Below are 26,114 nucleotides of genomic sequence, written 5' to 3'. Positions count from 1 at the left end.
AAACCCCCACCGTGGCACAAAAGACCAGAGACCAAAAGCAAGGATCACAATGTGTATCTTAACAAAAATGAGTGGAGTAAGAGACACCTGCCATGTTCACATTCTGACTGACAAATAAGCTGACAAACAAAGGGAAGGACATCACAAAAAAACAAGTTTTCCAAGGTTGCTTTCATGATGAGTCACAGTTTTTCAACATTCCCTTTAACTGGTCATCAGCAGTTACTGTCCCAGAAAGTCCAGAGATGTCACAGGACAGCTGTCCAACACTGCCAAATAATATCAACCAGCAGCAGTGAGCTGTTCACAAGATGACACTACTAAAGCCTACCCTGTCACATGGGCTTTACATGGTCATTCTTTCATAATTACATAAATTGTGTTGAAATATATGTGGGGACATCTAAAAAGTGACATATTAGAAAATAAATAGAATTCAAATGAAACAAAACACACATTAAGGAAAACACAAAACAGAGACTAGCTTCAAGTTTACATAATACACAAACTGAACTGAAAACAAAGTGTAATGGCCTAAAGGCAGAAAGCACTCACTTAGGGATAACACGTTCAAGTGATTTCCAGGGTAAATGCTCTCCTTTGTTTTAAAGTGTTTTCCTTCAAGTGCTTTTGGGGTTTTTTTGCAAGTAATAGAAGTGGGAGCCAAAAAAACTTCTGGCACTACACTGCCCAAAAATCTAGCAGCTGACATGATTTAGCAATTAGTGAAAGGAAGTTACTGGGTATATTTCAGTGCAAAATTATATTCACAACAAGTGACTGAAGACCAACAGGTTCAAAGAGAGAAGCTTAGAAGTTTAGCAACTGAGTATTTCATTGCAAGACCAAGTAATCTCAAATCACAAGAGTTAAGTTAGCCAGTCTCTACTACTGTGCTGCAGGAGACTATTTTCGGCTTGCAATCCTCAGCCCAAGTAACTCATAAGAGTCCTTTAAAAAAAAGAAAAAAAAAAGAAAAAAGAAGAGAGGGAGGGAGGGAGGAAGGAAAGAGACCACAACTGTTGGTGCAGGGAATCTCAAATTCTTGCTGATAATTAAGAGGCTTGGACATGGAAAATGCAGCTACTGAAAAGGAGAACATGCAATTAAGACACTTGCCTCTGAGCCTTGTGAGGTTTGTGACAGCAGCTACACACCTCTGGGATTCCTGAAGTGGAGGCAGGCAAGCTCGTTATGTCCCTGCATTCTATTTTCTCATGGAGGGGGGAGGAGGAAGTGCCCTGAGGTCACTTCATTTCTTACTTAGCCCAAACAAGGACATAGCCTCTAGGATTTCTTAATCTAATAACTACAAAGATTCCCTTCACTCGAAATCAGATTAACATGGGCACACTGAGCAAAATTTCACTTTTAGCTAACCGAGTTCAATTGCCAAAAGGCAGAGTATCCTCAGAGTGAGTATCTGTCCTTTCTTAGGCTAAACTAAATTTATTGTAAAACTAGCATCACCTCTGCAACAGGACTGTTTCATCTGGTACATGCAATATTCACCCACTTCTTTGTTAAATAACATCTTCCTTCTGTCACAAGTCTTTAAATATAATGGGCATGAAAAGACCAGGAAGAGGAGCAACAGGTGTAAAACTAAGTACCTCAGTGTTAGAGGAGTACTGAAAATAGTTCATTGAGGGTAGCAGGGTACTTAAGTGAAATGTCACCACCTGACAAAAATCACCTACTACTCACATTCTAGGGTATGGTAATGGTGTCATTATGGCACCAACTCCATTCAGGGGGAAAAAAAAAACCACAAAGAAATGGTGGTTTATGACAGTGAAAAGTTCTATAATACAGGCTTAGAAATCTCAAAATGCAGACTATAGAACAGACATTTTTTCCCCCCTCCTAACTGCAGGAATACACAACCAGAAAGCATCCAAGAACATATAGGTATTTCAAATTCTTAAACATGCTTTAACTAATAATTTTAAAATTGTTTCACTCTAAACATGAAAATTTGTTGCTATATTGATGGATATTGCAAAGAAGTCAAACATTTTCAGAGATTATATTAGTATGAATATAGAAAATATGGATTTATAGCACCAAATGCTGGAGCATGTCAAGGCAGAAGGAAGTAGGAGATACCTGCCAACCCACTTCACTTGTCCTAAAATGGAGCTCAGATTTCTGTGGGGACTAATCACTCAGATCTGGGACTTCGTGCACAGTAGGGAAAGGATGGAAATTTCTATTCACTGGGGTGCAATCAGCAGTAATAGAAACAGCAACACATACCACAACTAAGTGCAAAGCAAGAAGCTATTTGCTATGGCAAGAGCCAAATTTCTCTGTTGTACTTGAACATGTTTATAATGACCAAGGAAAATCCTAAGACAACTGAAGATTGGCATCTACATATTCTTGTTGAACATCCAGCTATAAAATTACATTCCATTATTGCTAGTTGAAATGTGAAGTACTTACATGAGATGGGTATGAATCTGTATTTGTGCAAAACTACTTCAAAAATTATTGACTTCCATTCCCACAGTACAAGAAGGAAGATGATCTGATTTCCCCTTCCAATCTGTCCCATGCCCTGCCTTTGATTCTATCTTCTGAGAAGTTTTACTGACTAACAACCAATTTCACTCAACTTATCCTGTAGTATATGGTGGCTGCTTTTTTAACCCATCACTTACTGTATTTCACAGATGCAGCTGTACAATAAAATAAAAAAATAAAAATAAAATACATATATTTAAAAAAAGTCTGCTACTACACTACAAAACAGGCTTCCTTAGAGAGGTGGTGGATGCCCCAGGCCTGTCAGTGTTTAAGAGGCATTTGGACAATGCCCTTAACAACACACTAACTTTTGGTCAGCCCTGAAGTGGTGGGGCAGTGGGACTGAATGATCACTGTAGGCCCCTTCCAGCTGAATTAGTCGTTTCTATTCTAATCCTGAGCAAGCAGCACTCAAAAGAGCACAGCCGTGGTCTTGAAAGCAGTGGTGCTTTTAAGACAGAAACAACAACAAAACAAAACCAATATAACAATTAAAATCAGACAGATGGAATGTAGACCAGTCTCAAATTATGCAAAGTTCACATGAACGTGTCCAAAAAGGTTTGTGCTCAATACCAGTTGTAAAAATAAGTTTTAGTTAAGTTGGTATATATTTATGGAAGCCTTTAAAATCTTAGGAGGAATTACACTAAGACATTCTTGAAGTGAAGAACATTTATCAATCTCTGTGTTTGTTTTCACACCATCTCTGTGAAAGTTTCAGAAAGGAAAAAAGCTCTCAGCCACAGGATAAAAATAATTCTTTTTCTGGTATCCAACAGTCTTCTTTCCAGCTTGATAAGAAATTTTCTGTTCAGCTTTAAATAAATAGATTTTTATACAGTCTGTTTTTACTTTTGAACTCAAGATAAAAGGGTTATGCCATTTACACATATATCAAGTATTACAATTCATCAGTACACACTTTCCCAAATTATGCTACGTTGCAAAACTGGGGCACACAATTTGGAATCAAATAAATATTTGCTAACAGCCTCTCATCTCTGAACAAAACTCTCTTCCACAGAATTTTTTGGACCTCTATATATAAAAAGGATAGAACTGAGAACATTTTAAATTCTGAAACACTTGGAAACCAAAACAGCAACAATCACTGAAAGAACAGCAGGCTACACAGCAAAAAAACACCAGAAGACCTATGATGGAAAGTAGCAGGAACCCCTGAAATGCTACTTGCAACTAGAAAGAAAGAGAAAAATGGTGTTTATCCCTGTGAGACAAAACATGAATCAGGAGTCTGAGCTACTGATGGCACTGAAGAGGAAAAAAGCCTTAAAACACAGAAGTCAGAAGATAAAAAGGATTCCAAATGGGATTTTTCCAAAACATTTCCAGAATTAAAGACTTTCAAAAAAAACCTACCTACCAACAAGAGCAAAACTTAGTTCTCTAAACTAATTCAAGCAGGAATTAAAAGGTAACATGACTTCAAAAACTGATTAGTTGTTTCCAAGCTTTTTTCAAATTCACACAGGTTTTTGCTACTGCACACACAAGACAGATTCTGTCAAGAACTCTACTTCATTTCCACACTGGCAGCACATTACGTACTTACAGAAAATTATTCTTAGACATTTCATACACCGTATTTCAAAGAGAAAATATTTATATTATAAAATTAAATTGAATACTGAAAGACTGAAAAAATGTGAAATGTGTAATTATTTGTTCAAGCCTTCAAATGTGGATACATGACACAGCTGAGCAATGTATGAGCTTGCTGCCACGGATGAGTCCAACCCCCCACTCTCCTCTGCCACTGCTCCTGACACACAGTCCTGCACCATTCCTGCTACTGCCTGATGCTCATCTGATTGCACAGTAACTCAATGGCTCAGCAGAAAACTATTCACTTTGCTGCTCTGGAACAGAGAACAGAAGTGGTTCACAGCGCTGTCTGACAGGAACTAAAGCATGGAGACCATTGAGAGCAGGCACTGAGGGGTACTAAAGCCCACTCCTCATCAGTGGCAGAAAACACTTGATCTGCTCCCCACACCTTCATCTATCCACCTCCAGCACTGAACAAGGCTGAATTTTTAAGGGGGGGAAAGGAAGTCCCACCACCTCAGACAACAGTACATATAGGAGACAGGATCCATTTCCTAACAAACCTTAACAGAAAGCTCCCTAACCCCAAAGCTTGAATTCTTCAATTCAACATAGAGGTTACACAATTTATCTTTTAAAGGTAACATTTTAGTTTATTTAACTGTAATATGGATCAGGCTACAATTTCTGCCCTCTGTCCTTTCTTACAGCGAGTGTGGGTGGTGCTGTACAGTGCTCACTCCCCATTCTGCTTTGACATCCACATACCCCCAATTTTAGAATATTTATGTTCAACTATTTCCACATACAGACAGTTCTCCTGAAGACTACAAACACAAAATGGAAAACTGATTTCTAGAAGTAAGCAGGATTTTTTAGCAAAGCTTGAATAAACTGTGACAGAATGAGAAGGAAGCACATTTCTAGCCTAAGGCTTCTGCTCTACTGAATTTCAAAGATCCACTCTGAAGTAGGTATTTAAAGCTGCTCAGAAGTTGCAAATACTGTAACAGCAAAAGGAGTTAGTTTGCTGAAATACTGGGACTGCTATCAGCAATGCCAAATAAATACTTTCATCTTATTCTTCTTCTGCATTAGCTGTAGAGAGGAGCAGAAACCCACTCATCCAGTCTCTCCTCTGCTGCATATATCAAAATACTTTAAAGTAAAATGTGCTGCTGCTTCCAAAACCAATAATGCTGCTTTGACACTTGGCTAATGGACACCAAAAAAGAACAGCTGCTTTCCACATCTCCCCAGGGCAGTAATCGAGTTGCCTCAGAGCAGACATACAGAATTCTGTGAAAACATTAAGTAAGCAATCCAAAAGGCTAAATAAAGATCCCAACACAAGACTGAGATATCCAAGCCAGCTTAGTTTTAAGCAAGATTTGGCAGCAGAGTTCAGTGCTCCACGCAAGCTGATTTCACCTCTCAAGTACTTACTGCTGAGGCACTCACAACCCAAAACTTCCAAGATAGGTGTTTCAGAGATCCTTCACCAGCAATCACAATAAAGGTGTGTACATACATACATATCCATTCAACTGCTAGAACCTAACTGCAGCCAAGACAGCACCCCTTCTGAAGTGCACAGCATCTTTGTCCCTGTGTCCTGAGATGCATTTAGACACACACAGCTACTGAACCAGCTATAAACATAAAACCTTTTTCCACTGCATGGTTTGAAAACTCAAGACAGAAGTTAACAATTTTCACTTGAATTAAAAACAAGTTAGTTAAGGTGAGTCAGAGAAGTGCTGTAGGACCCCAAGAATGAGAAATAACAGAGACAGGGGGTGAGTAGAAAAACTCTCAGCACCCATAGACTTTTACAGGAGCTTTCCCCTTGACCTGAAGTTAAAAAGCAAACTGAGTTCACACTTAACTGGACTGGGAGAAAAAAAAAAAAGAACAGTAAAATTTTAATTCTCCTTCTGCTCTTATTTGGCTACTCATGTCTGCATGAGGATGAAGTTATAAAACTTGCAGCACATTATTAAGGAAGTTAGAAGAATGGAAATGCATGTTCATTCTGTTGAGGCATGCACAAACTCAGCAGTATAAGAACTACCTCTAAACAAACTTTTAACCATCATCTAGGCAAGTCATGCCTTACTCCTACCATACATGCATCTATAGGAAAGGCAGAACTTTCAGGGTAACTCAGTACATTTCATTTCTTGTGGTGACACAATATCCCTGTCAGACACAGCATAGGACTGAGATTCAGAACTATTCAAATTTTATATAAATCAGTCAATGCTCTGTTATTACTTGATGACCCACGCTTGTATTTTAAATTAATGTTAGACAGCCTGAAGTCTGGTTAACTACAGACACTTTACAAGAGTAAGTTTTTACACCTAGAAAAGTTAGACATTACCTGAAGTTTACTTTATGTTGTGTTTTGTCCATTAGAACATTTGACATGAAATTTGAAATGAGCAGAAGCCATGAAGTAAAATACTTCATTCAGTTGCTTCAACCAGAGCAGCATTTCTCAACTTTGAGGTCACAGCCACCAAAATTATTAAGGAGGGACTTTTGACATTTCAAAACAAAACCCAAAAATTAATAACTAAATTATTCATTTACCACAGTTTTCTAGCTGACAACTAGTAGCAGGAAGACACAAACATTTTTAATAGCAGTCAGTAATTAAAGACAGTTTTGATTTCTGCACTTGAGGAAAGCCCAGTCACCAAAATTTAAGAGAGTTGAGGAGCACTTGGTGAGGAGCAAAAAGATGAAAGAACATCAACCCAGAGAAGCCTAAACAGGGACCACATTTCCTAGATTTTTTTCAACTGAACAGAAGGACTGGCACACAGCAGCTTCCTCCTCACTCTATGGCACATGAACACACCCAGCAGCGCCAACCAGCTGCCTGTACACCCCTGGCTCTGCAAGGCCCTGGCTGTTCTGCCATCAGCTACAGCACAAGCTCTAGTCTTGGGCTTGGTCCTGTACCAACCACCTCCCACTGCAGCCCTCTCCAGTAAGGGACAAGTGAGAATAATCTCCAATTAATGATCTTCACTTTCTTCCCATAGTCCCACACGGTCAGAGACACGACTCTCACTGCAATTCACTCTAAAGCTACTGATATAGTGTCTCAGCTCTGCTACAGCTCTTCAGGCTGAGTCTTTAAATAGCCAACACAAAAATCCCAGTTCAAACCACAGAAGTGTCCCCCTGGATCTTCCAGGGAGTTTAAAGTTCATAACCACAAACACTAAAAAAAATTGAACAGGACCAGCCAAGATGCCATTCATGAACCAGTAAATAAATAAAATATGCAGTCACACAGAATATAAGCGTTCTTGAAGCCACTGTCACTTAGGGTGGCCAAAAAAAAAAGAAAAAAATTCTAAAAAAAAAAATAAAAATCTACCCAGCACAAGAAAAAAACATGAGCAGCATTTTAGATATTAAAAACCCCTCACGTTTGTCCCAGATAACAAAATTAGAAAACTGTCAGTTAACTAATGTATCACATGTTATATATTTATTTTTAAATCTCTTTCAATAAATATGATTCTATGTAATAATTTGGTGAGTTAATGAAAAACGTATTAAAAATAGCTCAAAATTATTAGAAAACTGACTTCCTAATTGACTTAAAATGGGCACATGGAATTCTAAACAGACATGAAATGCACAGTCACTCCACAAATAAGGGGAATGAGCAAGATCAGCTGCTGACACGTTGCAAAGCTAATAGGCCACGTGCTGAAAACAAACAATTTCAAGATGCCTCAGTACAGAGCCCAGGAAACAAACCGAACAGCAGGAGCAACTGACAACTGACAGCTACCTTGTTCTATTTACAGGCTTGAAAGCTTGACTATTAAACATCAGAAAAGTCAAGCCTAAAATACATCAAATAATCCTATTTCATGTTGTCTCCTGGAAGCTGAATAGTCACAACCACCTTGAGAGCAGCTATTTAAGATTTTCAGAAGGTGACACTTATGGACGTACAAACACAACATGTGATAAAAGTTGCTACAAAGATATGCATCAACTTCTACCATGTTCAGCTCCTTAACATAACCGTCCCTTGCCTACCAGAGCCATACAGGAAGATCCCAACATGCTTCTTCTTACATCCTTTCCAACAACCGCACCAATGAACTTCAACGACATGTTGTAAAATAAGCAGAGATTTATAAAGTGACGAATAAAAAAATACCAATGTCTAAAATATTTCCAGTTAGTTTTTCTACAACAAACAGACTGAAAATATGAAGTCTGCAAACAGCCCTCTGGAGTCTGGTCATCTGAGTTACCACACTAAACATATATATAAAATTATAATTTAACTATTTTATGTACCTTATAGAAGTACACCAAAAAGCAGCAATCTGTTCTTCCTTCCATACCTCTAAATATCTGTTCTCCAAATAAGGGAACAACCCAAATAAAAACCATTAACAGAAATCCCAGCTAGACTAAAAGCAAGCACAGAAAACTCTGTGGAGAGGAAAGGTCCAACAGAAGATTTCTGTTCAAAATTAAAAGTCTTCATATGAGAAGAAAAATCTAAGAGGAATCAATGCAGGACAAAGTTTTTGTGCAGTTCCACACTCCTGGATCTTAAAATACAGCATGAGGTGAAAAAGTGCCGATTTAATCACCTTGTTTCAATGAAGCCTTTCACTTCAACACACACACACTCCTCTACCAGCACTTTTCACTCTGCTGTGGAAGAACTTTAAAGACAGCAGAGAAACACACATAGAAGCAGACCTCTTTTCTGAACTGACCATCACAGTATTTTAATTCATCTGTAGCATCAAAATTAGAACTGAAACCCACTTCCCATAAACAACACAATCAGAAGGTAAAAGAAAAATATTTTGTGTGCACGCAGCCTAACAACTTACTCAGATATTTACTAGCAATAATCCAGAGGTACAAAGACTGTTCTCGAAGGAAGAACTCCTATAAATGTGACAGCACTGAAATTCTCGCAGAAGTCTCATATTTGAAACACAGTAATTCAAAAACCACAATTATTTCCAGTCTTCACCATAAAAAGACATTCCAAATAATACACGTGCATATGCTAAACAGACTATCATAATTTGTAACCACAGCCTTCAGATCTCATTTTAAAAAAATCATATAAAAAAATCAGAGATTTTGCAAGCAGTTGTAGAAAAAGGCTTTCACTTTTCATTGATGTACCAGAAGCCTTTGCTTCAAGTCCCAGACCCCCACCTCCAGCAAGACACACTTCAAAGCTTTACAGCACAGCTCTCCCTCCAGCTGCCACCTGCTCCATCACATTCAACATCTGTGTTTTACCCCAAACTCATATATTTTATTGGTAAAAGTTAGTAACTTGGAGCATAAGGACTGTGAAGCAAACTCAGTATTACAGGCAAATCAGTGTGATGGGTTGTGTGCCCTACACTCCTACTTCAGTCTTACCCATTCCCTCAATGTCCCATCAACTAAAGTGCAAATAAATCCTTCAACATTCTCCCTAAAGATACACACAGACAAAATACAGTGGATGGAAAAAGCATGCAGTATGACTCAGGTCTCGTGTTCAATATACCAATTTTATAATTACTTCTGTGCAAAACCAATCTATAAAAAATTTAAAAGGTTCATAAGAATGTGCAATTAAATGTACTTTCTTCCAGAATAATAATAAAAGAAAGCTTTATAAAACAATTTGTACTTACATATGTTTATACCAGCAAAATAAAATATTCATTTTCAGTTCTTTCCTGCATTTTGGCATTCAATAACCCAAGGCATTTAACCTTGCAGAAACACTAAGAATTTATCCTACTGCATTTTTAGCTATTGTTGTGCTCTGATATAAATAATGTGAAAAACAAGACTGACTGTTTTTTTTCTTAAAGAAAAAACACAAATGGGACTGTTTACAAATAAACCTATTAATCATCTTCCATTTTGCAGGACCTCCAGTAACTTTCAGTCACATCAAATTTTTTGTATGAAACTCTCCATTTCTAGAAGGTAACTGTTTACTATGCAAATTTTTTTTTTAAATAAGTTTAATTCACTTATAGTTTCTGAATTTTTAGCAATATGCATGTGCCAAGAAGCTTTTTTTTTTTCAAAAACTGAGCTCTTCCACATAACAGACTGTGAGACATAGAGGCAATCAGATAGCTTTATTCTTCAGAGAATACAGCTTCAAGTGCAAAAGGGTGACAAAAAACCTTTTCATTCTAGATTCATAACAAAAGCCATCAGCCTCTCTGAAAGTGCCTCATTTCCTTTAGCAGCCTTAGGAACTGCAAAAAAAATACCCTCTTCAAGAACTGTCTGTCTCCAACATTGGCAAGTTTTATCACGGCTTTCAACAGAACGCCAACACAAGTTTAGGCAGATGAACAGCTTACACCCCTGAGCTTCCTCATACAAGTAACACTTCCACATTCAGCTTAAAGCATCAAAATCAGGCTTATGCACCAGCTCTCCCTCAAAAAGGCATCAGTCCCTCACTACTGACTTCTTCTATAACTAGTCACTTTTCACCTTGGCCAGCTGCTTTAGCTGTCTGAAGTCTCACAGACTGTTACCTCCAGCCCCTCAAAGAAAGTAAGTCACAAACAGATGGTCAGAGCAACATTTTACAACAAGATATAGATCTAATAACTAGGAAAAGGAAATAAAATGCCTTTAGGCACTGTAGTGCCAGTCTCTAGACATACACAAACAAAAAAAGAAAAACCAACCATAAACCCAAAAATGCAAAGAAAAGGGAAGCAGACTCATTCCAAAACTTTGTTCAAATCCCACGCAGTAAATTCTGAGCTCAGAACAATAGGGCCTGGAGCCTTTGCTACACAGGAAGAAGACACCCTTAGATAGAGTTAATATTTGAGAAGGTCACAGAGACTGATACATACAAGAAGCTGCACCTTAAAGCACTTCTGCCTTTGCTGTCTCTTGCCCAGGATGTAAAACCAGATCAGCTAAACGACTCAGGAAATGTTATATGAACGTCACAGCACATACAAGCATATCCAGTCAGATTTTGGAGGCCCACAGAAAACACTGACCTGCTGTTCTGAATGGGATACAAACCCAGTGGAGAGAATCTATCTGCTCTCCTGACACATCCCCTTCTTTTCCTGAAACAGGAGTCAATTTTGCAGGATACTGAAAAACCAAACATAGCCTCTAAAAACACTTCTTTCCAACACCTTAAAGAAAACCTAAAACACACTTGACTGGTAACAAGTCAAGTGAAATAGAGTAAGGCATCTAATGCACTTGTAGAAGCGTTCTCCATGAGAACAACCCATCCTGCTACTCGGCAGAGATGTTCTAACACAGTCCCTGGGCATATAAATTTTTACATTACTTTGAAAGTAAAGCACTATTTTTGGCTCAACAGCCCCACCAGGCATCATTTATTAGATCTGTGTAAGAAGACTTCCTGTCTTTGCAGCTTCCACCTGATCTGCTGAACGGCAACAGAAACAGGACCCAGTGTAAAAAAGGCTGTGACTCAAACAAAGCCTGAAGAACCTCACTGTTGAGGCAGTTAAGCTTTGCTCAGTATCTCCAGTATCTCAACCACCAACTTCCTTCCACGCTCAGCAAAGACAAGTCACACCTGTCCCTCTCACAGGAAGTCATCAGTTTACACTCCTGTGTTCAAGGCAATACCTTTAGATCTGATCAAAGCAGGTTTGAAGCTGTCATAGCTAATACAGTTAACTTGTGTGCAGAGTATCATATATGATGCAGTAATTACCAGGTTCTGTGCCTCTGACATCATAGGAACATTTTGAAGATCAAGTTTTGATTTGAGGGTTTCAGTTTCTGGTTTCTAAATTAAATCCTACAGCAGACAAGGTAACAGAAAAACATATCAGGAATTTGTTCCTAACTTCAAAGGCAGAATCTGAAAATAACATATTAAAAAAAAAAAATTGGTCTACTCAAATAAGCAACACCCTCACAAAAAATCTAATGTAGCATGACCTAAGGTAGTTCAAGAACTGGCTTAACTGCTGTGCTCAAAGGGTTCTGAGCAGCATTACAAAGCCCAGCTGGAAAACAGTCCCTAGTGGATAAATCCAGACCTTGATATCTTGTGCCAGTACTGTTCAGCATCTTCATTAATTGTGTCATGGGACGGAGCACACCCTCAGCAAGATGCAGGTGACACAAAACTGGAAGGAGGGTTTGACACACCACAGGATTGTGCTGCCTGTGAGAGGGACCTTGAGACACTGTAGAAATGAGCCAACCTGGGGGACTCATGAAGTCGACAGAGGGATGGGCAAAGCCCTGCACCTGAGAGGAATAACCTCATGAACCAGCATAGGCTGGTAACCTTCTTCATGAGGTGTTTATACACACTGAGGAGATCCCCCTTGAGCCTCTTCTCCAGCCTTCTCAGCCCCAGCTGTCTCTCCTCATAGCAAAGATCATACAACAGACTCATAGAATACTTTCTGTAGGAACAGACCATTGAAGGCCATCCAGTCCTGCAATGAGCAGGGACATCTTCAATTAGATCCAGTTATTCAAAGCCCCATCCAACCTGACCTTGAATATTTCTAAGGATGGGACATCTACCACCCCTCTGGGCAACCTGTTCCAGTCTCCCACCACCATCATCATAAAAAAATCTTCCTTATATCTAGACTGAATCTAATTGTCCAGAGAGACTGTGTTGCCTCCACCCTTGGAGACAGTCTGATAGTCCTGGGCAACCTGCTCTAATTGACCCTACTTGGAGCAGTGTCAGACTAGGCCCCTTCCAGCCTCAACTACTGTACAATTCTAACAATCAGTGGATGCACAAGTCATGTGAAAACATTTTCTTAACGACATTCCTTTACAGAAAACAAAGTTGAAGAAATTAGCCAAAATTAAGGCTGCATGTTGCATGTAACATTTTAGTATTTGACAAAGTTTCTGAATTACAACTCCTTAGTTACTCAGTTTTGTAGACATAAAATGTAACACATTCATTTTTCTTCTCCACAATAAATAAAATGATAACCTGCATCTTCTCTGCAGTTATTGAACAAGGTATCACCAATATTATTCCTTGAAGTACTGGTCTTTCCTAATACTACTAATGTATATGCAACACCATGGTGACAGTTTTATCTTTAATCTCCAGCACCTAATACATTCGACAAAAAAAGTAACATCTACAGTTAGGTTTTAACTTGCAATCCTCATACCAACTAACTAGAGAAAATGGCATAAGCTAAATGAAAAACACAGTATTGAAACCCAGTATCTAAACACAAATATTTTAAGAACTTAGAATGAAAAAACACTACATAGTTTGAACATACCTTTCTGCAATAATTTGATCTCTCCATTTTCTTTCTTGATTTCATTCATTATTTTATGCTTCTTCTTCTCTTTTTGCTTCTTTTCCCTTTCTTTAACTTTGTCTTTGATTTGAGCTGAAATGCAAATATTTCACAATTAAGTAGGAACAGTAAATTAATTGTCACATACATGTTTCATATTACTCTTATGTAAGCTCTATTAAGAGGATAAAAGGAGGAGTTACAAGAAAATCCCAGTACTTATAATATGAAAAGCTAATATTTATCTGTTGTATAATCCAACATAAGCTTCTTTAACTCAGACAAGTTTTGTTTCTGTTATGTTAGAACTGTACACAACAACCCAGCAAGTTAACTGTAAACAAATTAAAAATTTTTGCTTACTGCTATACCTTCTGCTCTTATTTTGCATCTGAAGTCAGCTCATTCCTTGAAATTCAAATTACGTGCATTTCATAAGAATTGAGGGGAAAAAAAGACTATAATTTGCATTTTCCTGGGTGCACATCTACACTGGAAACCTCGGAACTATCTACACATACTCTGAAATTAAAGGTTTTTGCAAGTGTCTTGGAATGAGACGTCATTTGTCAGCTAAAAATCTTTTACATTATGTTCACAGGCTACACTAATGCAGTGAGATGTAATTAATAAAAACACATGAAATGTGCCGTATTTGCACAGCCAGTGTAATTCTCTTGTGCTTCCCCTGCTTACCTACAATCAGCAACAGCTCACCTGAGTAGTCTCATTATTCATTTACTTTCTTGTCAAGTCACTCCATGTTTTTAAATCCCTGACACACAAAAGCAGAGCCTTTAGGCATGCTCTCTGCATGTAATATACCAGACCCATAGGAATTCATCATTTCGAAAGTAATCTTTTCCAGCCGAGTTTAGATTCACTTACGAGGCCAAGCATTTAGAGAAGTCAGATTTTACTAGGCTTATATGCACTGCAGCCAGCACTTCATGCCTCCTGTCTTGGCCTGAAGCCAGTACCTGCTCCAAGAGTATACTGAGCTTTTTAACCTCCGCAGGGAAAGAGGAAATCTGATTTCAAGCTTCTACATAATGTTATGCTTCAGAACGCTTTCTCAGTAATATAGCTGAGGCAATCCTGATGTTTTATTCATGGTACTTGCATTATAAACCCCAAGTGGAAGCAAAGAGAAATCCAATTACTCTTCCTTAAGCATCTATATAAAATAGAAGCAGCAGGTATCTTCACTACTAACATATCAGAAATATTCCTCAGTTCCAGAAGGCTGTATAGAGTGGCCCCCAACCAAACTACTCATGAAACATGTTAATAAAGGTGCAAGGAGTTGACAGTAATGCACATAAATGAATGCTTTAACAATGACTACACAGCATTCATACCTTTCCTTTTAGGAGTCTTCTAGTAAGGATACAGAAGTCAAACCCTCGCAGTTGTCAGGGTGAAGGGAAGAATGTATTTAAGGGAGAGTCTAAGAAAGTAAATAAAACCCATAAGAGATGGCAGTTGAGACATGCCTGTTGTCTATCCACGGATCAAGATAAGCATCGTGAAGAGAAGAGAAACTATGCTGGCACAAAAATAAGGAATCAGGTAGCTGTGCTTTAAGCTGTCTGAATATCTTTGTTCTAAGTGACTGAAACAGTCAAGTCCAAGAAAACCCTTCTAACAGCTCAGTGAGAAGGGATGGATGACAAAGCAGATTTGTGTATAGCAGACCATGGAAACCAAACAAGTTTTCCTAAGCAACACAAACCTTTCTAGGAATAGGTTAAGCAGGCATAAACCTTCCTCTCCAGCTTGTCTCTACCCAAAAAGGAATCCCTAAGTTGTAAATCCCCTGCAACTCAAGAGAATGAAGTCAGAGATAAATTGTACAACAGGAGTTTAAGTAACACTCTGAAAGCAGACACTCAGCAAGTAAGCAGTAACACCGGGCTCAACTTATAACCTGCGCTGAATGCTCGACTCATCCAGGATTACAATTATCACGGGAAGACCTAGATTTTATCTCCACATTTTGGTATGGTTAAGAGGCACACTTGACTTTTGCTATCATTTACAAACGAAAGAAAGACTGAAGAGCATATACAAATGCTAAGCCTTGCTGAGAGAGGACAAAAGACTGAAAGAATCCTTTACTGCCAGCTCATGAATAGCATCACAGGCCAATGAATCTTCCAGCTTTGTCAGAAGCAAAACATAAGGACTGAGAACAAGCCAAAACCTTTTCAAGAGCCCCTAGTTTATTTTCACATCTAGAAAGCAATTAGCAGAGTCAATGGCGAAACCTTCCAGACAAGAGAAACAATGGAAGCATCCTGTGACCTCCTCTAGCAACAGCCACAATCATATCACACCTCAAGCCATTGCAAATGCAATGTAAATGAAGCTGAGGAAGATTTGAAGTAGAGTTTACTTAACTGTTTCCCTTCTAGAAATTACAGTACTGTAACAAAACCAGTCAATAGTCTGAGGCAAGTAAAGAACAGCTGAGAATCCCAATTTAATTGTACAAATTTTCAGATTTCCTCTCTCAAAGCTCACAGAACAGATTAGCGATAGTAGTTCTTAAAAAAACCCCATAAATATTGAAATAAAGAAAAAATTTCATACACTAAAAAAATCTATGTCAAAATCAGTCATTCCATGGATTAACACTTGAGCTTAATTCTCAGGCCAAATGTCTTCAGTTTACAAGTATTTATTCTCCTCGGGGATAGATATTCCATTTCACAGCATCCTTGGAATGCAGGGATAAAAATCAACCAAATTATTTTATTATTTAATTATTAACACAAGATCTACTGCAGCTCTACAAGCTCTCTATGCCCACTCTACAAAGTCAATAAATTCAGAAGCATCCGACAGTCATTACAGTCAATAAACATGATGGCAACACGCCTACAGCACAGACACCTTACAAGGAAGGGCAAGTGCAATTCTCCAAGCACAGTCTCCAAAACTGCAGCCATCACACAATGCTGCCCAATAAAGCCAATGCAGCTCAATACAGGCCTAGAACTCTGAGACTTTCCAAAATGCCACAGACCAGTATCTCACTGAGTATCTTCACTAAGGCAAGGTAACAATTCCCTTCAGCCACACATAATTTCAGGCCAAATATCGCTTTTTCAACCAAGAAACATGAAAATTCTTCACAAAAATCCTGCTTTAAAATGAGTATTCCAACATTAAGCAATGTACAACCTACATGTCAGGGAATAAACAACCAACAAGTGAGGTTGGCAAGGGAAAACAAGAAAAACTTGTTCCATTGAAGTTATGAAAACCTGGAATGCTCTTGTACAGCTTTTTTGATGTTTACCAGTAGGAGCTACAACTGGTCTCCATTTCATTCGCAGGGCAACAGGATCACAAAGCAGTAAAAAGTGAGAGATGTTTATGCTAAGCTTTCCATGCATACACAATATTCTGCAGTTAGCCTTCACCAATACTACTCCTAACAAATAAAAAATAAAAAAAGCTTCTTGAGCTGGTGAGGGAACAGGATGAAATGAGTCCTCAGGGAAATCATGTATCCCAAATACACAGACTTCCTATGCCTTTACATACCTCTAAAGACACTAAAACTAAAAGCCAACAGCTTGAAATAATCTGTACCCCAGGGAAAAAAGGAAAGAAATCTGTATCTTCATGAATTTTTGCCCCTATCAAAACACACTTTTACTTTGTGTAATTTTGACAGAGAGTTACACTGCTCAGGAAATAACTGGTAACAGACTAAACAGAGTTTGTAAATAGCCCTTACCAGGGTTAAAAAAAAAAAAAAGATAGAAATTCCAAGTACAGTAGGAATCAGCCATGCAAGTCCAGTAAGAGCTGGGCTCAATCCTTAGTTTTCAAGCTCTACTGCCTGGCAGGAGGGAGAAGTCTTTATTACTATGGAAGTATTTATAATTCTTCTGGCAAATTGACCCTGGCTGGACACCAGGTGCCCACCAAAGCCACACTATGACCTCCCTCCTCAGCTGGACATAGGAGAGAAAATATAACAAAAGGCTCATGGGTCGAGTTAAGGGCAGAGAGATCATACATAATACCAGTTCCCATCATGGGCAAAACAGACTCAACTTGGGGGAAAAAATTAATTTATTAGCAATCAAAAGTAGAGTGGGGTTATGAGAAACAAAAATTAAATGTAAAAACCACCTTCCCCCCCGCCCCTCTCTTCTTTCCAGGCTTAACTTCATTCCCAGTTTTCTCTAATTCTTCTCTCTCGGTGACACAAGGGGACAGGGGATGGGGGTTGTGGTCAGTTCATCACACATTTCCTCTTGCTCCTTTCTTCTCCTCTCACTCTACCTCTGCTCCACTGTGGGGTCCCTCCAACAAGAGACAGTACTACACAAACTTCTCCAATGTGACTCCTTCCCAAGGGCTACAGTTCTTCACAAACTGCCCCAGTGATTAAGAGATTTCCAGATGTCTCATTCAAGTTCACAATATGAGTGTCACCACAAAGTCCATGTTCTTTGTTTTTGATGTCACAGAAACAGTACACCCACCCATGAAAGAAATGCAGCAACAGTAGTATATTAAAATAAAAAGAGTGCTACATACAGATAGGAAGAGTTCTATTACGAAGAAGTGTTCTGCCTCATCTCCTAAAATGGCATCTGAAGAATGCTTTCGCTTTGCAATGACTCCACACAATTAACTGAATTAATTAAGAATTATATATATATATATATACTTCCTTCTCAAATCCAAAAGCTTTTATTTTTTCTGGATGTTGGGCTAAGTAAAAGAAATTGATATATGCTGTATTTATACGTTAAACAGCCATTTACAGCTAAAGGCTATAGTCAAAGTCCTCTGTTTCCTAACTCCAGAGATGCCTTTTCGTAATGACTGCAGTGATTTCCTGCAGTAGTAAATAAAGGAATCCAAATTCACAGAACACACCAATCTGACTTCAGATATTTAATTAGATCTTTGCCTGTATGGCAAGCTTTCTACAGACAAAAAGGTAAACCCAGTACATGCTCTGTAGTGGATGGATTACGTGCAACGTGGTCACTGTCAGATTGGAAAATTCACACCTTGAAGCCGATGCAAGAGCTCAAGCAAGTCCATTTCAGCACTGAAAGAGGAGAGATGTTCAACCCTGTCAGATGCCAAAAGCTGCAGCTGCTTTGCATCAGTTTTCCAGATGGTAATCCACATTAGTAGTCAGTCATAGATTATGTTCAAAGTATTCTGCCTCTCTCCTCTGTTTGATTTAAGGGCTGTCACTGCATATGAGGCAAAATATTTACAGACTACTGCTAAGGGACATCATCAATATGGATAACACCAACAGCAGTGTAACTGAAAGGAAAGGGGGATAAGAAGGGGAGTACAAGAACATCAGTCACCATTCCTTCCATCAGCACTCTCTCCTCACTTTAAACAAACACCCATAGAAATAAAACCTCAAGAAGCCATGCTTAACTGGTTATGCAGATACATGAAGCACATTTAACACCACTATGTTAACAGCTTTGACACCTGCACTTTTATTAGGTCCTACAAGGTACACTGCAGAGCAGGTTTCCTGACTTAATGAACACGAAAAAACCCGTATTTCCAAGACCAAAAAAAAAAACCCCACCCCCAAAAATGATAACTTTCATGTTCCAATAACTAGGAATATCTGGCTGACATCCCTTACAGTAATTTAGGTTTAAAATCCAAGATAAGACTAAAGAAATATTCTTATCAGGCGAGAACATTTCCCCAAGCTCTTCAGTGCACGGAAAGGAAGTCAGACCCCTTTCAGAGTGAAAATACTTCCAAGAAACTGAATTCCAATCTTTACAGTTCCCAATTCCTCCAAGCTTCACACTTCTAAGGAGACTTTCGACACGCGGAACTGAACGAGCCAAGTTTAAGCTCCGGCACTGGGGAGTTGCATCAGAAATCAGTAACAGAGAACGTGACAGCTGCAAACAAGGCCTTCACAAGAGGTTTCAGATCAGATGGTTCAGCCTCCTGATCCTGTGTCAACTAAGAGAAATTATTTCATATTCTAAAATCAGAGCAAGCTTCTGCTGTGTAAATTACACATAAAGCTGGATTCTGGGGTAGAGGAGGGACTTTGTTCTCCAGCTTAGAAGGTGAAAGATTTTGTTCTGCCTAGCAAAGCTTCCGGTTATCTCACTGAAAAAGGGTCAGGGTCCCTCAGGAGAAAGATACACTGCTCCAAATTTATCTCAACAGCGGACACTTACAGTTAATGTCACTACCAGCTCTGAAAACTAAACTGCATATACATCTCAAACATCTAAAGAAATCTGAGAAGTCCCTCTTCCTGTTGAATACCACACTTAAAACCCTAAACACTTGCTAGATATTGCTGCTTACAGTGTGGTATCTAAATAGAAATATATCAAAGAATTCATAAGAGAGTGATCAAGAGGTCTCACAAGCATGAAAACAACTGGTGAATTTAAGGAGTTCAGCAGAGGGAAGAGGGAAGTGAATTAAGCCACATAGTACCAAAAAAAAAAAAAAAAAGCAAAGGAAATGGAAGCTAACAGAAGGAGGAAACATTTAGCACAAGAAAAAAAGACAACAAAAGCAGCAAGATTCATGGCCTCAGTTCTAAAGAAGGGAAAAAGAAGAAGATCTAAAGCTTTCTCCAACCTACTTTAGTAACACAGAGTATGAAATGAGCATTCCACTGGATGCAAACCAAATTTAAAAAGATCGAAAAGTGCAACTTCTTAAAAGCCAAAAACCCAGAAGTGTCATGCAACATAATGCAAGAGTTATTAGAAGAATCAGTGGGAAATGCTCACCTGAAATGTAATCTAATTTATCCTTCAAAAACAGCAGGAGAAAGAACTGGAGGAGGGGGGCAAAGGGAGAAACAAACTAATAGGAAAAACAAGAGTTACAGCACCATATTCAGCTTTCCTGCTCATGGGGGAATCCCCAACTGCACGTTAAAGATACCAGCCTCGTTTTGCAACTGCTTGTACACTGAGGTAATCAGCAAATGGATCACTGAAGAAAAAAAGGAATTCTGTACACAGAAAGGGCAAGAAAAGCAGAACTGATGGGTCATGCAACTGGATTACTACATCTTACAGCAAGCCTGCAGACCAAAACAAAAACTCTGGGCAGGTGTCCTCTGATGAAGTGGGGAGCGGCTGAGCTGAGCTTTGCACTGTTATGAAAACAATTTCAACTATGAACTGCTAGAGCAGACTATCAGTTAAATGACTAACTGAATCAGCATAGTCATAACCTGAAACAGCAATCACTTTTGTCAGATTCACACCATGTTTTAAAACAAAAATATTGCACAACTTCTAGTTCCACTATCAGAATGTACTTGACAAGTGAAATTCAAGCTTATTTTAAACAGCCTAAGCCTTGTATACAGAGGATAAATCATACATCTTGCAAAAGGTTCTTTCAGGTTCTGTGCATGCTAGATCATCATCTCAGAAGGGTTCACTGAACTCCATTCATTTGATGGAATCACAAGTTGTAAGGTTTGGTTATGACTCTGCAACTCAAAGGTCTTTGCAATAAATTAAAAGACCAGAGAAGTCTTTAAATGAAGACTTGTTCAAGGAAGAAAATATAACCATTTTGAAGAGCTTTAAACACATCATCCATCTTGGCTATTAGCAGGTTTAACATCTTCCTATCACTTAGGAAAGAAAGGTGCCTCAAAACTAGGCTCTCTTATCCAACAATCATTGTTGCAAGCAAAGGACTAACATCAGCTCCTCTCATCAGCACTTTTGAATGCTAGGTGAAAAATCTTCTCACAATGTCCTCCTCAATATCCCTTATCATCATCACAGTAGATAAACTAGAATTAGGAAAATGTAATTGTTACTACTCCAAGTCTTATGATGATGATTTTGCAAGGCCAGATCTCTCACTCCACAGCACTGCACACCCTGATTCCCTGTACTGCCTTGTCTACACTACAGACCCAGCAACCTCATGAGACAAATGTTGCCATTCTTCCCCTGATCCCCCTAGCTCTGCTCCTCATTTTCTCTAATACTGAGATCTGTGCAGGCCTTCACCAAGGTAAAGCTTTTTCTCCTGGCATCTCAACTGCCCTGTGGAGCAGAGCAGGCACACAGCACCCTCCTCCCCAGTCACAGGCACCCACACTCTTATCGGAGCAAAGCCAATTGTGAATTCCACTCCATCCCGTGTACCCACCTGCAAGGCACCTCCCCTTTGGCTGCAAAGAGGAGGATGGATTTTTTCCACCTTCAAATTCTCAAAACAACCACGGAACTCCTACTCATTCCACCTGCTTATCTCTTGGTATTTCTACCTCTACACCTCTAGTGTCTGCACTGGCACTATCTCCTTTCTGACAGGTGCAACACTGATACTTGTATCAGTTCTGAAAGCTATGAGAGAAAAATAATCAATACTCTTAATTCCATGTTGCTGCTCATTTTCCACTGCACCAAGACAAAAAAGGTTATTCAACTGCAGACTCCAGGAAGAACAGACTGCACTTGCCTGCATTAGGTCAATTTTTAGAGTGCATTTCAAGCTGCAGGGTGACAGCTTCTATGAACTCATCTCAGTACACCTTAAGGGGCATATTTTTTTCCTACTCCCCCACCCCCCACATTTTCTGTGTGTGCAAACCTCTCAGCTACTTTAATTACACAAAATCCTCTAAACTCATCCTGAAGTTGTAACTGTAGACTGACTAAAATTTTCCTTCTTCTTCCATCCTACACTTTGCTAACCCTCCTTGCCTTTTCTACAGCACCAAAGTATAATATTTTTTGCCCCAAAACAAGACCAGAATCACCTTCCTCTTCCACAGCTTTTGCTTTTCCTCCCTCTTTCATGTCAGTTTCTCAAATTCACTCATTATATGCTGCAACCACAGTCCCTATGGTATCTCCTTCCAGTCTAAGCCACAGTTTCAGTACTCCTAAGCACAAGCCCTGCATATTCTACCCTCCCACCGTAATATGTCATTCCTAGTTTTCCTCTGTGCTTAGGATTCTACATGCCTGCCCCCCAGCCATTCTTTTCTCCCTGCATCACAACTGCATTTCTCCCTTCCTCTCTGAAAAGTAAATTATTCACAGGATTAACAGCACAAACCTGTTCTTTAATCTACAGTCAAATACTGAACCACTTTTAAAAGGCTGGCTGCTCTCAGCAGAAGACACAGGGCATCCTTCACTTCCTTACAGCCTTCTCTGCAAAAATATAGTCTAATGAACGTAAAGTTCTTAATTTATATGAGAAATTATGCCACAGAATTTTAGGTATAGAAACTACTTCCTTTAAGCAGAAATCTGGAGACTCAGATGCCAAACACTTGCTGTGGAAAATTTATGTGTTGCATTAGGTAGGTTTTCACAAAATAAACGAGAGGTAAAAAGATCTGCTCTGAGCAATCAGCAAGTAAAAAGTCAAGAACCTGTGTCTGTCAGCATTTAAGTTCGAAGAAAATATCCTTTCCAGATACAAGGTGCAGAATCTCCTCTTTAAAGAAAAATCACAACAATTATTCAGTTGACACCATCAGTGTCAATTTCTTTTACCAATGTGAAAAAACACTTCATTATTATACATTGTTACATATTATTATTGTAATATGGTTCCCAGAGACTTATTAACATGACTGTGTAACACTAGTAGGACACTGTGGCAATCTTATTGAATATGGTTATTAATTACACAGTTTTACTAGAAGGATATTGGGTCAGCTTCTTAGCAGCTATCCTTGAAGACAAGAAGGCTTCACCAACATAATTTCTGAGCATCATTTCTTAAGACTTTTTTCAAGTCACCTTTTAACAGGAACAAGGAAAAATGCACTAAAATGGAATACCTGAAAGCACTGAAATGAGATACTTAAAAACCACTTGTACACCACCAATCCAAATACTCTAAAAAAACCCAAAAACTAAAAGGGAAGTAAATCATACACCAAGATGCTCATGGAAATTAGTGGAAAATGCAGTAAGGCACCCAGACAATATAATCAATAGACAAAAAGGTATATTTGCTATTAATAAGATTTCTCTACATGCTTGTCTGATCCTACAAACACAGGCCACAATCAAAATAACCTAAGTCTACACAACAGCTACAATTTATCTTTCCTTTGAAAGAAAGGAAACTTGCTTAAACTAGATAATGGAGCACACGTTTCAAATTCTTCATATTTCAATGTAAATGCAAAAGCATCAACATCTGGTTTAAGGTCACTGGAGACTGGGAAAGGACACACTGGAAATAAAAGCATGTATTCTTGCACTGTCTTCATATATTCATGCATTGTCTTTTACTTCCCAAGATTTATTGTTGATCACAGTCAGCAGGAATCCAAGCAAGAATCTGGCCCAACATCTTGTCCTACCTCACATGGCCATTTTTGTCCAGCACTACTAATGAACTAACCCAACACTCCTCCCCTTCTCCTGAAGGCCTCGAGCATTTCTTGGAAGATATGATCTTCAGGAAATAAAGTAAACCCGAAACAGCAACTAAATGAGAATTCAAAAGTCCAAGTATCTGAATTTTAAGAGCATGTTCTCTAGTACTCAACGACTTACCCTGTAAAAATCAACAGACTAATAAACGAGATCATTCAGGGTTTAATTTTAAATTGTTTTTTTTTTTTGAAACGTTTTCTCCGTTTTTCCCTCAATTCAGTTTTGTTCGCAGATCTCTAATAAATTACTCGGCACCCTTATTTCCCTAATAGGTAAGAAAACCTAAGGCCTCTGGCAGCTTCTGGCTGACGCCATCGCTAATTCCACACCCCCTTTTTTTGACAGGATTGACGGCACTATGAGCCGCCGCTGCCTTCCCACGAACTTACACAACGCCGGCGGTGTGTGACCGGGTCCTGCACTGTCCGCAGCCCCCAGCCCGGCACCACAGCCCCCTCCTGCTCCCGCCGGGCACCTCCGCCGAGCCCCCCCCGCTCTTCCTGCCCCTTCCAGCGCTGCCTCCCCGCCCCGGGCCGCCCGCGCTGCCCCGCGCTCACCTTTCGGGAACAGCAGCTTCACCTCCCCGTTCTCCTCCCGGCTCAGGCCCCCGCCGCCATCTCCCGCCGCTGCCGCCACCACGGGCAGCGCCCCGTGCTTCCTCCTCTCCTTGTCCCGCTTTTCCTTGGGCCTCTTGGGCTTGGCGCTCCCGCCGCTCCCGCCGCCCCCCGGCTCTGCCGCCAGCGCCAGGCGGTGCCGGTGGTGGCGGTGCTGGTGCTGCGGGTGGGACGAGGAGGGGGAGGCGGACGGCGGCAGCAGCACCGCGGGCGGCAGCAGCTTCCGGGGCAGCGGGGCAGGGAAGGCGAAGCCCCCCGCGCCCGCCGAGGGGCCCGAGGGCAGCGCGGCGAAGCCCCAGGGCGCGGGGCCGCCGTAGCTCGGCACGACCGCGGGCAGCGGCTGCTTGGCGCTCCCGCCGCCACTGCCGCCCCCTTCGCCGTTGACGCGCTTCGCACCCTTCAGGCTCCGCTCCTCGGCTCCCTTCACCTTCTTGGCGGCCGGCTGGGATCCGCGGGAACCCTTCGCGTCCGGGGCCGCCCTGGCGCCGAGCGGCTCCTGCTCGGGGGGCGCCGCGCCACGACCGGGACTAGGCGGCTCCGCCATCTTGGGCTCCGGCGTCTATTTACTCTCGGCTCGCCCCAACCGACAGCGCCGGGGAGGCGGAGCGGCTGCCCAGTCTCGACCAATGGGCAGAGGAGGCTCCGGAGTGACAGTGGGAATGACCAATCGCAGGGCGGAGAGGGGGGCGGGTCCTGAGGGGATTGGGGGCGGCGGGCTCGGCTGAGTGCGCAGGGAGCGCGAGGGGGGCTGACGGGGCGGGAGGGGAGAGGGGTGAGGGGACGGGGACGCGGAGGGGACGGCAGGGGTGGGGGGAGGCGCTCCCGAGAAAGCCGTTTGTTTGTGAATAAGGAAGGTTTGAATTAATGCCCACCCGGGCGTTTCGTTAATACCTCAGGTTTTGGGCTTCCCCTGCTGTGGGGACCGCTGACTGGGATGCCGGCAGCCCCCCGGGTTGCTCCTGAGAAAGGCACTTGTTTGGGATGTAAGGAAGGTTTGGACTAGCGGCGTTCCCGGCGGATGCATGGTAGCGTCCCGGGAGGCGGTGCAGCTGGTCCCCCGGGATGTCCCGGAGCCGGGAGGGTTGTTCCATCCAGCGCTGAGTCCCAGCGGCGTTCCTGGCTGAGCCCGAGCTGTCCGCGCTCCCCTGCATCCTCGGAGGAGGCAAATAAAGCCTGGAAGCCCTCGAGGGCCCGATGGGAGGAAGGCAGTTGCTGCCGAGGTCAGCGGCTGTGCGGGATGCCGTGGCCATCCCGCCGGGATAGGCGGGATGTATCACCGGCGGGGTCACCGGCCGCAGGGCCTCGGGAAAGGGATGGAGCTTATTGTCCCAAACAGGAGCCCCCGAGCCGTGCCTTTGGCACCCACAGCTGCCACAGCCGCGGTTCGGGTGCGGACCGAAATGCCCCCGAGTCCTCGTGTCAGTAGGAAGCGCCACGGAAATAAACAGAAGGTTCCTGGAGCGCTGGCGTTGCCGGGCTCCTGCTCTGGTCAGTCACTCCTGAGGGGCTCCTCGTTGCGGTGGGAAGAATAGCGGCGCTGCCACATTAGGCTGTACCTGGCAGACCGCAGCCGGATCAAATTGCTCTGTGCAGTTGTGTACGTGATGTATCAGCAGACA

At 41.0% G+C, this 26,114-nt stretch overlaps 1 protein-coding gene across 2 annotated transcripts in view; it reads right to left on the bottom strand.

Annotated features, from left to right (window-relative positions):
- Window positions 1-25,066, bottom strand: part of LOC135414968 (protein PHTF2) — a 124,574-nt gene extending 99,508 nt beyond the window's left edge. The window contains exons 1-2 of one of the 2 annotated variants that reach the window (XM_064656361.1): window positions 24,439-25,066; window positions 13,425-13,538 (exon numbers count right to left, since the gene is read on the bottom strand). In XM_064656361.1, coding sequence (XP_064512431.1) covers window positions 13,425-13,538; window positions 24,439-25,039 — 715 coding nt within the window. In that variant the 5' untranslated portion in view covers window positions 25,040-25,066. The remainder of the gene's footprint in view (window positions 1-13,424; window positions 13,539-24,438) is intronic. The other variant, XM_064656370.1, reaches the window with a different exon arrangement.
- Window positions 25,067-26,114: the final 1,048 nt, after the last annotated feature.

The sequence above is a fragment of the Pseudopipra pipra genome, chromosome 5 (genome assembly GCF_036250125.1).
Source record: "Pseudopipra pipra isolate bDixPip1 chromosome 5, bDixPip1.hap1, whole genome shotgun sequence".
NCBI classification, from domain to species: Eukaryota; Metazoa; Chordata; class Aves; order Passeriformes; family Pipridae; genus Pseudopipra; species Pseudopipra pipra.
Note: the sequence above shows the minus strand (reverse complement) of the source record. Positions and strands in the feature narration are given on the sequence as shown.